The sequence below is a fragment of the Schistocerca cancellata genome, chromosome 1, assembly GCF_023864275.1.
Source record: "Schistocerca cancellata isolate TAMUIC-IGC-003103 chromosome 1, iqSchCanc2.1, whole genome shotgun sequence".
Lineage (NCBI taxonomy): Eukaryota > Metazoa > Arthropoda > Insecta > Orthoptera > Acrididae > Schistocerca > Schistocerca cancellata.
The window spans coordinates 1,140,675,153-1,140,693,668 of record NC_064626.1 but is presented as its reverse complement, the minus strand read 5'-3'; the positions used below and the strand labels follow the sequence as shown (position 1 = coordinate 1,140,693,668).

At 45.4% G+C, this 18,516-nt stretch overlaps 1 protein-coding gene across 1 annotated transcript in view; it reads left to right on the top strand.

The window, feature by feature from the left end:
- Nucleotides 1–18,516, top strand: part of LOC126135263 (protein dissatisfaction-like) — a 49,255-nt gene that overhangs the window by 1,129 nt on the left and 29,610 nt on the right. The window contains exon 2 of the mRNA XM_049915198.1: nt 8,270–8,326. Within this exon, the coding sequence (XP_049771155.1) occupies nt 8,270–8,326 (57 nt within the window). The remainder of the gene's footprint in view (nt 1–8,269; nt 8,327–18,516) is intronic.

Sequence of the window (18,516 nt, the reverse complement as noted above, 5' to 3'; positions counted from 1 at the left end):
GTTATTCCTTCAACTACGGTTTTCAAAAGCGACTCACATCGTAATAGATCTCCGAACATTCTACCTCTTCCGTTCATAATCTTCTTTGTTACAATTTTTTTCATTGACTAGAAGAATATAGGAAGTATTAATTCGTTAATCTTTTCATGCCTTTTTTCTTCCTTTTCTTCTTCTTCTTCCCTTTAAGGTTTAGGCAATTAGTCTTCATGCCACCCCTTTCCATTTTAAGAGCATATTCTTATCCGTCTTGTTTCTTTTTCTAACTCCAAGATTCACTGCCACAGAGGAAGACGGCCACAGCCATTGATTTGTAAAACTCCAGCTCTGTGTCTTTCCTCGTCTTGTTCTTTAAGGTTTTAAGTTATAGTTCCAAAATTCTCCTGAAATTTTATTGATTTTATTATGTACGTGAATATCGTTATTTAACTCGATATCGCCGGCCAAATACTTGCAATAGAAGTTTCGTCCACCACCAGGATTCGAACCGACTTATCTCCGAATCAAACATCATCGCATAGGCGTGCATTAGCGACCTCGGCTAGGGACGCGAGGCTTGTATGTCGCGACGTTTTGCAAAATACACAAAAATTGTATAGTCAGATGGAAATGTCCACTCACTGGCGGTAAGGTAGCTTGTCTGTGAACCTCTGGAAAAATACTATCTGCATAAGGTTTACACGGCTCTAACTAAGAAACGTGAACTCTTAGCAGCACGAAAATTATAGGACAATAGGAGTATATATTGCTGAACATTTTTATATATAAATTACATTAGTTCTCAAAATTACTTTATTACAATATCTGTGTGAAGATCAGTACATTACCTTCTTTATTTACCGTTCTTTTCTTGGAATCTATGCACTATCTTACTCAGATGCTTCAGGCTTCAAGTACACATTAACAACATGTCTGTTGAGCAGACTACAATCCTGACATTTCTGTTGAGCAGACTGCAATCCTGACATTTCAGTCACAAATTTTTATGCTAGATATATTTACATCTGATAATCAAAATTAAGACTACTTTCTTGTAAATAATCAGTATGTATTTTCTTCCTGTTAGTAATCTGTAGTCTGCTTACCACCAAATAGTACTCTGAAACATCCGAAAAAATTTCAGAACGCTAGCTCAAATAGATCTTTCGTACATAAATTACATATGTCAGAAAATTTAATTCTCCGGAAATTCATTTCAGATTTATATTTGATCCGTGTCTCACCTCTGTTGTTTCTAAAACATCTGATTGCACCATCTTCTGGTTTACATGTTCTTCGTCTTCTCCCTTCCTTTTCATTGTTTTCCTTGTTACTCTAGTCCCTTTAGTTGCCACAAGGGCCGACTTTGTAGCTCCGGCCATCTCATCGAATCAGCTGCCATCGGCGATTGTCTCATATTGAAAATAAATGGTTCAAATGGCTCTGAGCGCTATGGGTCTCAACTTCTGAGGTGATTAGTCCGCTAGAACTCAGAACTAGTTAAACTTAACCTAAGGACATCACACACATCCATGCCCGAGGCAGGATTCGAACCTGCGACCGTAGCGGTCTCGCGGTTCCAGACTGCAGCGCCTAGAACCGCACGGCCACTTCGGCCGGCCTCATATTGAACCCAGAATATATTCCAAGTAACTCTAGAACTTCACGCTTCCTAGCTGCCCCATTATTAACAGACCTAATCTCGTAGTATGGAGTCCAGCAAGCAATGTTTTTGGCAGACATTCCCATATCAAATGGTTGAAATACTGGATCACATTCTGCGCCTTGCCATATAAGCACCAGACAATAGTTTACTGTCACTTAGCTCCCTGTATTTGAGATTAATTGCTTCTCACGCCGCAAATGGCAGGGACTGATGGTGAACGCAAACTTCACCAGCTTCGAGTGCTTCCCTGTATCCACACCACGAGACTACACCAGTGTCACAAGGCCCCTGCCGTGGAGTGCCATCTGTAGAAGCTTCAGGAAATAAGGGAGCCCAAACTGTTTTGCTCGTCACCTTTATATCACCCAGATTCTTACGGCTAAACCATAATAGAGGTGCAATAAACAACAGAAAATTTATAAGCAAAACAATAATTCAAAACCAGAGATCTACAAGGGGAAACTCATGAGCATCGACAGGCATATCTTCCAACAGGGCTGTTAACTCGAAAAATAGTTATATCGCGTATTTATCTCCAACACGACTCTAAAGACGAGTTATGAGGTGTAAAAGCACCGGAACATGGGTGTGGCCGCACACTGAGGGATATTCAAGATGGTTTTTAAACTGTAAATTTGTTCAAAACATTTTAAACTTCGATTTAAGACGGAAAGAAAACGGTTTTTGATGCGTAGTCACATGCAAGTGCTGATATCTCTCGTACTGCGTGGCGGAAACGCGACGTCTCGTCAGTTTTTAATGCTGGCGAAGTTCGACACCGTTTTTAGCGCCACCGTCCTTATTATTCTGCTGCGGAAGACTCGTGCATTTCTTCAGGACCTTAGCCAGACACTATTGGGCTTGACGCCTTCTTGCTTCCGATTAAAGTCACCGGCATGCTCAGCGGTCACCGCAGCCGCAGTGCGACAACAAGGACGGAGACACCAGCAACTGGCAACGTTCGAATCGAACAGACTAGCGTCAGTCAGAAACAAAATTTTGTAAATTTGTGGTAAGATCTTACGGGACCAGACTGCTTAGGTCATCGGTTCCTAAGTTTACACACTACTTAATCTAACTTAAACTAACTTACCCTATGGACAACACACACACCCACGCCTGAGACAGGACTCGAACCTCCGACGGGGAGAGACGCGCGGACGTGACAAGACGCCTCAGACCGCAAGCGGGCAGCCGTAGCCCAGAGGATTTTATTCATTTTACTCTTCCCAGCAGTGAAACATTGAATTTTATAACAGTGTAGTTTTATCATACAATGAAGACCTTCACGACACAATGCCTTAGCTGTTGGTGAATCTTGCGGATCGTACGATGGCTATATTGTCTTTCTTAAGAAAGACGTTAAAAGATCATTTACTTATCTATGAATGTGCTATTTTATTTTAGTCTATTATCTATATAAAAGAACAGACCGAATGTTGCACATGAATTGGCACGAATGCAACACATAAAATTTTAACATAAGTGCAAATGTATTAGTAATAACAAAGCATTTGCTGTTTAAGGAAGAAAGACGTGCATAGAATATGTGCATAAAAAGAAAAAAATGGTAATAATAACTTAAAGAAGTCTACATACTACCATTTGGCCATCTGGCGCACAGATATCTGTTCATCTCGAATCCAGAAGGCGCACGTTAAAAGACTCAGAAACGTTAAAAGATTCAAAATTTTGCTACGATAATCTTTTTGATATATAACAACGGTAGCGTACGCTTTGTCATCAGTAAGAGCCAATATCTCTTCATCTGCATTTAAATGTTTGAAAAGGTTTGCTCACCTTTCGTTAAATTACTTTTCAGAGCTTTATTGTGGCGCAATAGGCATACTCTGGCATTTTGATTAGAGCTGTATTTGTACTGTCTTTGGTGAGAGTTCGTATTTGCGATAACTCATCAGCTGGTACTTTCAAAAGCGTTGAAGCATAGTTCTCTCCATTTAAAAGGACGGAAATCTCGCCTTGTGGTAATACTCTCTCTCTCTCTCTCTCTCTCTCTCTCTCTCTGAGTCATTAACACAACAGGAGAGGGGTGTGATTAAAAGTCTTGTAGACAGAGGAAAAACAGTTTACACGCCGAAACAGCTCGACTAAGAATTAAAACACGTGAAGTGGACTTTCGAGAAAAGTGGTTATGCGGGAAATGAAGTAAACACAGTTGGAAGCACGAATTAAGAAACGCCTTCAGTCACAAATATTAGTGTTTTATTAAATACACGACGCCTTTCAGACATCAGGTGTATCTTGTCTTAATACACGATTTATTTTTGCTCCTGAATGAGGTGAAATGAATATTCCTGTCGTGAAAAGCTTTGATGTTAGGTTATGAATTTCGTAAGTCAAATTCGGAAAATATGTGGAAAATAATGGAAAAAAATGAAAAGTGTAAACTTACCACATAATTTAAGGAAAGCTTTTTTAACTTTTTAACACCAACATACATTATTTTCTCCGTCCTGTTCATCGATATCACTTCACTCAAGAGGCACATTCGCACACAAATGTTTGTAAACACTTCACAGATGTTCTTTGATCACACCATGTACAACAACATCTGTGTAGTGCGAGAGATAGGCTTGTTAAACAACTGACATGTTCAGCGAATAACTTTAGAATAGGTCTTCAAATTACAGAAGTAACTGTGGGTTGCGAAATCTGTTTGTTCATTTAAAATAAATTCTGTTTTTTTTTTTTTTAATTTTATGTAGGTATATATTCAGTTGTTGCCATTGGCTTCATTACGCAGTACTACCGAAGTGTTTTCTAGTCTGTTGATGGTACCTTTCCTTTCCAAGTGAACAATAACTGATTTTTTGAAGTAGTTGAGTCAAAAAGAATGTATGTGTACCTGAAAACGGATTTTGAGGTTTCTGACTGGTTTCCCTACACAGTAGGCAGGACAGCTAGAGTATAATACTCAGTACACTCCACTGTTGTTGAATTTTTGTGTGTTTGATTTGATATTCTGGACGAGTAAGTTTCCTAACATATTACTACTTGGTAGAGAATGTAGCAGGCAGAAACTTCAAGAACAGATACATGCTTTCATATGTTGGAAATGGAACACATCGGCAAAAGTCTAGGAAAAAGCAACAGTAGAACCTCTGGAGATGTTCAGTGCAGCTCTTGGACTAAACGTAACGGATAAAAAAGTTTCACGTACCACGACCAGGCAACTCAGGAGATTCACGAGCAGCTAGTATACAGCTTCATGTTGGAACCTTCTATTAGACTGGTACACTAGTTCGTAGCGTTTTTGCTTTGCACGTTGGTATTACGGTTGCTATGGGTTTCTTTATCGATTGTCATTTTATGTTTGCAGTTCGCTGTTTGAGTTTACATTTTCTCATTGTGTCACTTGGAGGTAGTGAGTAGAGCTGTGGGCGCTACAAAATGGAGTGGCAAGTGGAGAAATCGAAACATTTCTAACATATTCTTCTATTTTAGTTCAAAAGAGGCGTGACAGCAACAGAGGCAGACAGAAACAGAGCACGGCAAGAAATTGCTTTTGTCGTTTTAAGGAGGATCGTTTTAACATTAGTGACTTTCACGTTCCGGAAGACCTTCGGAGTTCGACGTAGGTCGCTTAAATGCATTAATCCACAATTTTTCACGTCAGTCTATTCGAGAAGTGTAATGAAGTGTGGTCATTCGACCATCGTGCGACATTTTCATGTAATGTGGAAGGTTCGAAAATCGGATGTAAGGGTACCACTTGCTCTAAGCCAAAGTACCGCCTGCAGTGAGCCAAAATCACAAAAATCAGCGGGTGGCGATATGTGTATTTCTGTTTGTCTCGTCAACAACACTGACCGTTCCATTCTGTACCGTTAGTTTTGACGAGAAATGGTGTCTTTATGCTAACATAAGGAAAAGAAGGCAGTAATTGAGCCCAAACAAAGCAGTAACTCTCCGCAAAACGACCTGCGCGTATCCACAAAAGATAATGTTATGCTTTAAATTAAGCATATCCATTGCGGATATTTTACAACATGTGACTGTTAATTCAATGTACCGGGTGATCAAAAAGTCAGTATACATTTGAAAACTGAATAAATCACGGAATAATGGAGATAGAGAGGTACAAATTGACGCACATGCTTAGAATGACATGGGGTTTTATTAGAACCAAAGAAATACAAAAGTTCAAAAAGTGGCCTACAGATGGCGCTTCATCTGATCAGAATAGCAATAATTAACATAACTATTTTGTTGGCAGAAGAGCCAACACCGTGTTGCTAGAGGGGCCGATTTGCACGCTATAAGCTCACGCAGGCTGGCGTGAGGTCTGGAACAGGTCAGAGAAATAAGACTAGCCAAACAAGAGTAACTGGTAGAATACTTAACTTTAATCCACAATTGGTGAACATCGCTCTTGTTGATACATTATATAATCTCAATATAAACTGGTCATGGCGCCTTGCTAGGTCGTAGCAAATGACGTAGCTGAAGGCTATGCTAACTATCGTCTCGGCAAATGAGAGCGTAGTTGTCAGTGTAGCATCGCTAGCAAAGTTGGCTGTACAACTGGGGCGAGTGCTAGGAAGTGTCTCCAGACCTGCCGTGTGGCGGCGCTCGGTCTGCAATCACTGACAGTGGCGACACACGGGTCCGACGTATACTAACGGACCGCAAGTGTGGTGTCTGGCGGTGACACCACAATAACAAAGTAAGACAAAGCAAAGATGATGTTCTTTACAGGAAATGCTCAATATGTCCACCATCATTCCTCAACAATAGTTGTAGACGAGGAATAATGTTGTGAACAGCACTGTAAAGCATGTCCGGAGTTATGGTGAGGCATTGCCGTCGGATGTTGTCTTTCAGCATCCCTAGAGATGTCGGTCGATCACGATACCCTTTGCGACTTCAGATAACCCCAAAGCCAATAATCGTACGGATTGAGGTCTGGGGACTTGGAAGGCCAAGCATGACGAAAGTGGCGGCTGAGCACACGATCATCACCAAACGACGAGCGCAAGAGATCTTTCACGCGTCTAGCAATATGGGGTGGAGCGCCATCCTGCATAAACATCGAACGTTCCAGCAGGTGTTTATCAGCCCGGCTGGGGATGATGCGATTCTTTAAAATATCGGCGTACCTCTCACCCGTCACGGTAGCAGTTACAGAACCAGAATCACGGATTTCCTCGAAGAAAAAAGGCCCGATAACGGTAGATGTGGTAAATCCAACCCATGCCGTCACTTTCTCGTCGTGCAGTGGAGTTTCCACGACAGTTCTAGGATTTTCGGTAGCCTAAATTCTGCAGTTGTGCGGAGCGTGAAATGAGCTTGGTCGGTCCACAACACGTTACTCAACCAATCGTCATCTTCCGCCATCTTTTGAAACGTCCACACCGCAAATGCCCTCCGCTTCACTAAATCGCCAGGTAACAGTTCATGATGCCGATGGATTTTGTACGGATAGCATAGAGGGTACGCCTGAGTGCCAACCAAACAGTAGTGTATGGAATGCCGGTGCGACGTGCGACTGCACGAGCGCTGACTTCCCCGTGCACAGACGAACCCGCTACAGTCTCCATTTCTTCCTGAACTGTCTCAGCAGCATTACGCCTTGTGCTCAGTCGGCCACTACGGGGTCTATCGCCTAAACAACCCGTGGCTTCGAACTTCGAAATCATTCTCGCCACAGCTGCATTTGTCAACGGACCTTTACCCGTTCGAATCCCCTTCCTATGGCGATCGGATCGTAACGCTGAACTAGCACATTCCCCATTCTGATAATACAGCTTCACTAAAAGCGCCCTTTCAGGTAACGTCAATATGCTGCGACTGCTGGCGCATCTGATTCTCTCTCTCATTACAGCTCCTTTTATACACGATTGTCATGCGCAGTCACTAACGTTTTGCTGTCCAACGCCATCTGTCGGACATTTTGTGAAATTTTTTTTTTTGTTCGAATAAAACCTCATGTCATTTCAAGCAGTGTATCAATTTTTACCTCGCTGTCTACATTATTCCGTGGTTTATTAAGTTTTCAAATTTATACTGACTTTTTCATCACCTGGTAAATACATAAAACTGCTACCAGTCACTGCGACCAGTGACTGGTTGCAGTTTTATGTATTTACATACTACTTCACAATAACGCCCGTCCGCATTCTGCTAGACTGACGCAGTACACCATACAGTAGTTTGCTTGGGAAGTCATTTCGCACCCACCTTAGTCACCTAATCCTGCGCCCTCACATTTTCAACTTTTCCTATCTTTATCGAATAATCTTGGAGGAACTTCCTCTCTGCATGAAAATGCCCTCCGAGCATGGCTTGACGAGTTCTTCGCCTCTAAACTGGATTATATCTACAGTCGTGGAATCGAAAAGTTTCGCCACCGTTTGCAGACTGTTGTAAACAGTGATGCAGAATATTTTATTGATGTCAATGTCTCTGTTACGTGTATCTGTTGTGTTTACCAAAGTTATGGAAAAACGCTACGAACTTACGCGCCGACCTGCGGCGGTGTCGAGTGCAGAGGTGCGACTGAGCGAGCCGTTGCTTGTGCAGGAGTACATCTGGAGCCAGCACGCCAAGTCGGCGGCGGGCGAGGCCGCGGCCGTCGGGGGCGGAGGCGGCGGCGCGGGGGCGGCGGCGGGGGCGGGCCCGGCGGCGGCGCTCGCGCTGTCCCCCACGTGGGAGGTGCTGCAGGTGATTGGCCGCGCCGCCAACAAGTCAACCCGCGGGCCGCTCTGCGCATGCGCCAGCACGCCCCAGCTGTGTCCACCAGTAGTCACTGCCGCTGGCCCGCGCAGCTGCCTCTCCAGAGTCACTCTCCCGGAGGGGGGGGGGGGGGCTGTTCGTAACACACTCCCACCCACCCTCCAAGAAAGACATTTCACTATAGTCGAGGCAGTGTAAGAAGATCTCCGGCAGTTGCCGTGGATTGGACGCGCTTACCTCAACAAATCACGTAGCTCGATTTTGTAAACGGTTATACGGCAACGCCTCAGCCTTGTCGGGGCTCCACAGACGGTGATCATCCGGGCGGCAGCCGTTTGAGCTTCGTAGCTCAAAGATGGCAACATCACCGCTAGCTGTCCTTACGCTGTCTCGACAGTAGAAGCGTTTATACACTAATGGCCATTAAAATTGCTACACCACGAAGATCACGTGCTACAGACGCGAAATTTAACCGACAGGAAGAAGATGCTCTGATATGCAAATGATTAGCTTTTCAGAGCATTCACATAAGGTTGGTGCCGGTGGCGACACCTACAACGTGCTGACGTGAGCAAAGTTTCCAACCGGATTCTCATACACAAACAGCAGTTGATCGGCGTTGCCTGGTGAAACATCGTTGTGATGCCTGGTGTAAGGAGGAGAAATGCTGTATCATCACGTTTCCGACTTTGATAAAGGTCGGATTGTAGCCTATCGCGATTGCGGTTTATCGTATCGCGACATTGCTGCTCGCGTTGGTCGAGAGCCAATGACTGTTAGCAGAATATGGAATCGGTGGATTCAGGTGGGTAATACGGAACGCCATGCTGGATCCCAACGGCCTCGTATCACTAGCAGTCGAGATGACAGGCATCTTATCCGCATGGCTGTAACGGATCGTGCAGCCACGTCTCGTTCCCTGAGTCGACAGATGGGGACGTTTGCAAAACAACAACCATCTGCACGAACAGTTTGACGAAGTTTGCAGCAGCATGGACTATCAGCTCGGAGACCGTGGCTGCGGTTACCCTCGACGCTGCATTACAGTCAGGAGCGCCTGCGATGGTGTACTCAACGACGAACCTGGCTGCACGAATAGCAAAATGTCATTTTTTTCGGATGAATCCAGGTTCTGTTTACGGCATCACGATAGTCGCATCCGTGTTTGGTGACATCGCGGTGAACGCATATTGGAAGCGTGTATTCGTCATCGCCACACTGGCGTATCACCCGGCGTGATGGTATGGGGTGCCACTGGTTACACGTCTCGGTCACCTCTTGTTCGCATTGACGGCACTTAGAACAGTGGACGTTACATTTCAGATGTTTTACGACCCGTGGCTCTACCCTTCATTCGATCCCTGCGAAACCCTACATTTCAGCAGGATAATGCACGACCGCACGTTACAGGTCCTGTGCGGGCCTTTCTGGATACAGAAAATGTTCGACTGCTGCCCTGGCCAGCACATTCTCCAGATCTCTCACCAATTGAAAACGTCTGGTCAATGGTGGCCGAACAACTGGCTCGTTACAATACGCCAGTCACTATTCTTGATGAACTGTGGTATGGTGTTGAAGCCGCATGGGCAGCTGTACCTGTACAGGCCATCCAAACTCTTTTTGACTCAATTCCCAGACGTATCAAGGCCGTTATTACCGCCAGAGGTGGTTGTTCTGGGTACTGATTTGTCAGGATCTATGCACCCAAATTGCGTGAAAATGTAATCACTTGTCAGTCCTAGTGCATTATATTTGTGCAATGAGTACCCGTTTATCATCTGCATTTCTTCTTGATGTAGCAATTTTAATGGCCAGTAGTGTATTTTTACGTAAACGCATTTCATCACGTTCGCTACCATGAAGTCCCAATGGAGGCAGATAGAGTAACCCCTCCCCGAGGGTTCGGAATCAGGTCCTACAAGTTTTCCACTGTATGTCAATGACGTGTCGTTTGTTTTGTCCTACTGTGTGTGCTACAGGTATGCTGATGAATTGCAGTTGTGTCTAAGTGCAAAACCAATAAATCTGACGACGGCCATCGAGAATTGCAGTACTGAACTCTGATCACTATCGAAATTGGCTCAGAATACTGAGTGAAAGATTAACCCATCCAAAACCCAAGCCGTCCTGTTAATCATTCTACTCCCATTAGCCCGAAATATCGGGAACGGCTTAGCGTTTAAATTAAGTGACGAAAATCAAAATTTCACTGACCACGCACTTTCAGTGTGCTAGAAGGCATCAGCATCTTCTCATGCCCTACAAAAATATAAAAAGTCTCTTCCCTTTTGACCTGAAAAAGGAACATGTGTTAATGATTATACCTCCAGTTGTAATTGCAACTATGTTATGCTACAGTGTCTTTCACATGAAAGATCACAGTGTGTGGAGCTGCTTATGAAAGCCTGTGACGTTGGACACTTTGGCAACCTTACGCACGGCTAGGTGCAGACAGCGCACAACTTCCCATACCCTCTGTTTTCCCTGCTGCCTTATCAACGTACACTGTTCCTCATGTCTGTCCTCCAACTCATCGCTCTTATCTGAGGAACACGTCAGAAACACCAATCCCCAGCAGAGCGAAATCCTGTCTGTCCCACTCCATCTTTCAGCCACTTTCTCGAAGTCCTTTTCAGTAACTGGAACCATTCTCTGTAATCACCTCCCTCATTATATCAGAGAACTCAATAACATCTCCAGCGTCAAAAGACAGCTAATGACATACCTACTGAAGCGACAGTAATGTCCAGCTTTGTGCACGTACTCACTCGTCAGCCCATCACATCCTTCTTTCCAGCCAGACCTTCCTCATCACACAGTGCTCTCAGCTGGTGCTCACAGCTCGCTGTCACTTTTGTACACTTATAAATACGTTTTGTAATTGCCATTATAACTATTTATTATTATTATTATTAGTGGCAGCAGCAGCGGAAGCAATAGTAGAAGTACTGCTAGTATTAAGTTTCTTAGTTCTTTGTCAGTACTATTTATTCACATTGTCTCCACATAGAGTGCAATCATTTTTAATTTTATTAATGCTATTTTATTCTTGTTTGTCATATTAAAATTATTGTCAGTTATCAGGCAATTATGATGTAGAAAACACAGTGCGTCTGAAACCCTGGTCCTATATAAGGAGATTAAATAAGTAAATAAAAATAACGAGCAAATAAATCCATCTACAGATTCCACAGTTAGTTTCTGGAAAATAACTTACTTACGCTCACCCTCCTGGCCCCACAAGCCGCACTGTCAGCCAGCCTCCCCCGCAACGTCCTGTCCCTGGCATCTGCTTCCCTTACTCCAAGAATCTCAAGATCCTCGCCCACCTGGTCTCTCCAGCTTATTTTCGATCTGCCTAAAGGTCTTCGTCCTTCCGGTTTCATCCGTGACACTTCTCTCAAACTCGATCCCTCCTCTCTTCTATGGACGAGGGCGGCTCATCTGTATCAGCGTCCCGCTATTCCCCAACAACATTTGCTTCATCACATGTCTCCCTCAGCTCCTAGTTCTTTCGTCCTCACCATTCTCCCCCCTCATAAATTGGTGCAAACATCTTTCGCAGGATTTCGTTTCCAAAGACCAATATCTTTATGAAGATGGTAGCTGTTCCGAAAGAACAGATACCAATGATGACCATGCAGCTTCTCTAGAAAGAAATGATAATTAATCGAAACCCTTAGCTGCCAGCAGGTGTTGTTGATATACCTCAATGGGGACAGCTGAAAATGTGTGCCCCGATTGGGATTCGAACCCGGGATCTCCTGCTTACATGGTAGACGCTCTATCCATCTGAGCCACCGAGGGCACAGAGGAAACAGAGGAAAGCGCGACTGCAGGAACTTATCCCTTACACGCTTCCCGTGAGACACACATTCTCAACTGTCCACAACCTACATTCGCAATGTTCCTAAAGGATATTTGCCCATTCACTCATTACTCGAGCCAGCTACGGTGATGATTCCCGTAATAGTTCGGGCAAAGTGTGCGCATTCGCACAGAAGAAGGTCAACGGCTGGGTAGCCTTTACCGGCCATTGACGTTCTTCTGTGCGAATGCGCACACTCGTATTGAGGTATATCAACAACACGCGTTGGCAGCTGAGGGTTTCGATTATCATTTCTACCTATATCTTTCATTCTATACTTATCTATTCTCCATATTTCTGCTCGATATAGTAACACTGGTCTCATCTTAGTTTTATATATCCTTATTTTCGTTCCCCTTGAAAAAAAAAAAAAAAAAAAACAATAGTTCATTGAGTATGAATCTCCGGATGCCGTTTCGATCCTCGCTTCTCTTTCTTGTTCCTCGTCACTTCCATTGTGTATTACAACCTCTACACATTTAAACTAGTCTACTTCTTCAAATACGGTGTTATCAATCTGAAGGGTTTCCTACCTTTATTCTTGCAATTTCTTTCTGCCCTCGTGAATTTCGTTTTATCGTCATTTACCACATATCTTCCTTGCTTTTTTAATTAGCTTTCTTGCCAATGTTTCTAGTCATCTAGATTTTCAGCGATTTGTTTGTTGTATTTATTCATTTTCATTTTGTGTCCCAAGACTTAGGTAATACAAAATAACAAAAATAATAACAAAATTCTTCCAGGCACTGCTGATTTTCTGTTAGACACAGATGGACCGTAAGCTACAGAATTCCGCTGTCTCGATGGGCTTAACACTTGCTGAATATGCAGGGTAAAAAAAAGACAATTACTGAACTACATGAAATAAAATCGTCACAGCTTGTGAACGGTTTGCGTTAGGACGTTCAAACTGCACGGTTGGCCGCGGGGCATGATGGGATTTACTACGCGCATTTAGCGACGAAGCCCACTTTCATTTGGATAAGCAAAATCGGGACTTTTGGGGGACTGAGAATCCACATTTCGCGATCGAGAAGTCTGTTCACCCTCAACGGGTGACTGTGTGGTGAGCAATGTCCAATCACGGACTAATCGGCGCAATATTCTTTGATGCCACGGTAACTACCGAACGGTACGTGAAGGTTTCGGAAGATGATTTCATCGCCGTCATCCAAAGTGACCCCGATCCCGACAAACTGTGGCTCATGCAAGACGGAGCTAGATCCCATCGAAGCAGGAGAGTGTTTGATGTGCTGGAGGAGCACTTCGGGAACCGCATTCTGGCTGTGGGGAACTAAGAGGCCACTGGAATTGGCCTCGATTGGCCGTCATATTCTCCGGATCTAAAAACGTGCGACTCATCTTTGTGGTGCTATATTAAAGACACGATGTACAGCAATTACCCTAGAACCATTCCCGAGCTGAAAACAGCCATTCAGGAGGTCATCGACAGCATCGATGTTCCGACACTTCAGCGGGTCGTGCAGAATTTTGCTATTCGTCTGCGCCACATCATCGCCAATGATGGGAGGCATATCGAACATGTCATAACCTAAATCCGAATATCTGTAGTTACATTTACGTGTTGAATAAAGTGTGTGTACTCTGTAGTTTGTAACTACTTTGCGTTTTTTTCATATAGTTCAATAACTGCCATTCCGTAGATCTTCTGTGATGCAAGGGTTTGGCAGGTTTCTGCAGACCGGGGGACGTTGTGCGTCCTGCAGGTCACCACACTCACAGCACTCATTTTCGGTGATGAAGCGCGAGTTTATGAGGTTCGCCTCGCATCGTGACACTCCTGCCGTCAGTCGGTTTAGTGCCTTTCATGTCAAATACGGCAGGTGGAAAACCGTGGCGGGTTCCTCTTTGATGTTCTCCTCAACTCTTTCGGTTAATGAATTCCGGGATAGCTGCAGGTGCTAACGGAGTTGCCGATGTTGCGCAAATGAAGCTCCTTCCCGACCTCGACCTACGTCCCTGTGGTTGATATCCGAACAATGGGTGTATGAGAGAGATTTTCTGCTTTCCTTTCCCCATTTCTACGGCTAATTTTCTGCGGATGTCAGTTGGCGCTATCCCACTATTTAATAAATATTGTCGACAGGGATTACTCGTCAGACAGCGAGTCACAATGCGTCCAGTCTCATTCGACGCCGCCTCCGCCAGTTTGGCATGTGTTTGCAGTTTCGCAAAACTGGCGCCCCGTATTCTGCTGCAGAGAAGCGTAGGGGGCAGGGCAGATATACCGAGCACGTTTGGCTGTGAGCCCCAGGTGGTGCCAGGAAGTCTACGGGTGATGTTCCGAGCAGATACTTCTAGCATTGTTTCTTGGCAGGCACTTTGAAGTACCGTAGTGAAACACACTACTGGCCATTAAAATTGCTACACCAAGAAGAAATGCAGATGATAAACGCGTATTTATTGGACAAATATATTATACTAGAACTGACATGTGATTACATATTCACGCAATTTGGGTGCATAGATCCTGAGAAATCAGTGCCCAGAACAACCACCAGCCGGCCAGGGTGGCCAAGCGGTTCTAGGCGCTACAGTCTGGAACCGCGCGACCGCTACGGTCGCAGGTTCAAATCCTGCCTCGGGCATGGATGTATATGACGTCCTTAGGTTAGTTAGGTTTAAGTAGTTCTTAGTTCTAGGGGACTGATGACTCAGACGTTAAGTCCCATAGTGCTCAGAGCCATTTGAACCATTTTTGAACAACCACCTTTGGCCGTAATAACGGCCTTGATACGCCTGGGCATTGAGTCAGAGAGAGCTTGGAAGGCGTGTACAGGTACAGCTGCCCATGCAGCTTCAACACGATACCACAGTTCATCAGGAGTAGTGTCTGGCGTATTGTGACGAGCCAGTTGCTCGGCAACCATTGACCAGACGTTTTCAATTGGTGAGAGATCTGAAGAACGTGCTGGCCAGGGCAGCAATCGAACATTTTCTGTATCCAGAAAGGCCCGTACAGGACCTGCAACATGCGGTCGTGCATTATCCTGCGGAAATGTAGGGTTTCGCAGAGGTCGAATGAAGGGTAGAGCCACGGGTCGTAACACATCTGAAATGTAGCGTCCACTGTTCAAAGTGTCGTCAATGCGAGCAAGAGGTGACCGAGACGTGTAACCAATGGCACCCCTAACCATCACGCCGGGTGATACGCGATGACAAAGTCACGCTTCCAATGTGCGTTCACCGCGATGTCGCCAAACACGGATACGACCATAATGATGCTGTAAACAGAACATACATTCATCCGAAAAAATGACGTTTTGCCATTCGTGCAGCCAGGTTCGTCGTTGAGTACACCATCGCAGGCGCTCCTGCCTGTGATGCAGCGTCAAGGGTAACCGCAGCCACGGTCTCCGAGCTAATAGTCCATGTTGCTGCAAACGTCGTCGAGCCGTTCGTGCAGATGGTTGTTGTCTTGCAAACGTCCCCATCTGTTGACTCAGGGATCGAGACGTGGCTGCACGATCCGTTACAGCCATGCGGATAAGATGCCTGTCATCTCGACTGCTAGTGATACGAGGCCGTTGGGATCCAGCACGGCGTTCCGTACTACCCTCCTGAACCCACCGATTCCATATTCTGCTAACAGTCATTGGATCTAGACCAACGTGAGCATCAATGTCGCGATACTATAAACCGCAATCGTGATAGGCTACGATCCGACATTTATCAAAGTCGTAAACGTGATGGTACGCATTTCTCCTCTTTACGCGAGGCATCACAACAACGTTTCAGCAGGCAACGCCGGTCAACTGCTTTTTGTGTATGAGAAATCGGTTGGAAACGTTCCTCATGTCAGCACGTTGTAGGTATCGCCACCGGCGCCAGCTTTGCATCTTCTTCCTGTCGGTTAAATTTCGCGTCTGCAGCACATCATCTTCGTGGTGTAGCAATTTTAATGGCCAGTAGTGTAGTTGCTGCCCTCTCCAAGTAGTGCTTGAAACGTCCCCTTAGAAAAATTAATGAATTACTGTGCTGACAAACATCTTATGTTATTTGATTTTCAAACAGCTGAGCAAAACTGAATTCACTAAAGTGACATACAATATTTTTAGCGCAAGCAATCTGACTTTCAAAAATCCCTACGAAAGAATGGCCCTGACTAACATTAACCTATACGTTTCACAAATCACTTACCTCACAAAAATCTTCGTTACTCGAACTACTGCAATACAGCGAGCGCCACTAGTGCCAGCTAAATGAAAGATTCAAACTACTGAAGGCACTAACTACTGATAGGCATAGTTAGCAAATGAAAGATTTTGATAGAGAACAAACAATGTATTTACCTCAATAGTGTTCAAAAGTGATTATATATATATATATATATATATATATCAGTCCATGATATCCAATATTACAAATTTACTCTTTCTGATGGACACACGTCCAGATCGTCCGCTCTCAAAATTCCGCTATCTCTCTCCCCACATCCACCACTGCTGGCGGCTCACCTCCAACTGCGCAACGCTATTACGCTACGCGCTGTTAACAGCCAACAGCCCAACACTACATTAGCGAATATTGCAACAATGTCACCCAGCCACAGACTGCACACAGCACAGCCAGTTATTTTCATACAGTTTACCAATATAAAAACCTAAACAGTCCCGGTTACTCACATGAAAGGCACATACCTGCATCTTTCCGGATTTGGCTTCAGGTAGTCATCATCATAATATGAGGGTTGGAACTTAAATAGTGGCAGCTAGTTATTCACAACCGATACAAAAGAGTTACATGTTTGCACCTGTTACTGTCCTTCAAAGTAGTCACCAGCGTTGTGTAGAAACCGTAGCCAGCGATGTGGAAGAGGTAGTAAACTATTATCAGAGCCTGTTCTGTTGATGGTGCGAATGGAGCGGTCTACTGTCTGTCGAATCTCAGGAACAGTTCTGAAGCGAATGTTCCTCACGGAGGAACAGAGCAAGCTGAGTTTCGCATGATCTCTGTTTGCGGAATCCCTGTAGATTTTTATAGAGGAGCTGTTCATTTTCCAAGTACGTAATAATTCTTGAGCATAAAACATGTTCCATAATTCTACAACAGATTGATGTCAACGATGTAGGTCTGTGATTGTGTGGATCTGTCTTACGGCCTTTCTTAAAAACGGGAATGACCTGCGCTTTTTTTCCAGTCGTTTGGTACCTCTCGTTGCTCAGGCGATCTAATACACTCCTGGAAATGGAAAAAAGAACACATTGACACCGGTGTGTCAGACCCACCATACTTGCTCCGGACACTGCGAGAGGGCTGTACAAGCAATGATCACACGCACGGCACAGCGGACACACCAGGAACCGCGGTGTTGGCCGTCGAATGGCGCTAGCTGCGCAGCATTTGTGCACCGCCGCCGTCAGTGTCAGCCAGTTTGCCGTGGCATACGGAGCTCCATCGCAGTCTTTAACACTGGTAGCATGCCGCGACAGCGTGGACGTGAACCGTATGTGCAGTTGACGGACTTTGAGCGAGGGCGTATAGTGGGCATGCGGGAGGCCGGGTGGACGTACCGCCGAATTGCTCAACACGTGGGGCGTGAGGTCTCCACAGTACATCGATGTTGTCGCCAGTGGTCGGCGGAAGGTGCACGTGCCCGTCGACCTGGGACCGGACCTCAGCGACGCACGGATGCACGCCAAGACCGTAGGATCCTACGCAGTGCCGTAGGGGACCGCACCGCCACTTCCCAGCAAATTAGGGACACTGTTGCTCCTGGGGTATCGGCGAGGACCATTCGCAACCGTCTCCATGAAGCTGGGCTACGGTCCCGCACACCGTTAGGCCGTCTTCCGCTCACGCCCCAACATCGTGCAGCCCGCCTCCAGTGGTGTCGCGACAGGCGTGAATGGAGGGACGAATGGAGACGTGTCGTCTTCAGCGATGAGAGTCGCTTCTGCCTTGGTGCCAATGATGGTCGTATGCGTGTTTGGCGCCGTGCAGGTGAGCGCCACAATCAGGACTGCATACGACCGAGGCACACAGGGCCAACACTCGGCATCATGGTGTGGGGAGCGATCTCCTACACTGGCCGTACACCACTGGTGATCGTCGAGGGGACACTGAATAGTGCACGGTACATCCAAACCGTCATCGAACCCATCGTTCTACCATTCCTAGACCGGCAAGGGAACTTGCTGTTCCAACAGGACAATGCACGTCCACATGTATCCCGTGCCACCCAACGTGCTCTAGAAGGTGTAAGTCAACTACCCTAGCCAGCAAGATCTCCGGATCTGTCCCCCATTGAGCATGTTTGGGACTGGATGAAGCGTCGTCTCACGCGGTC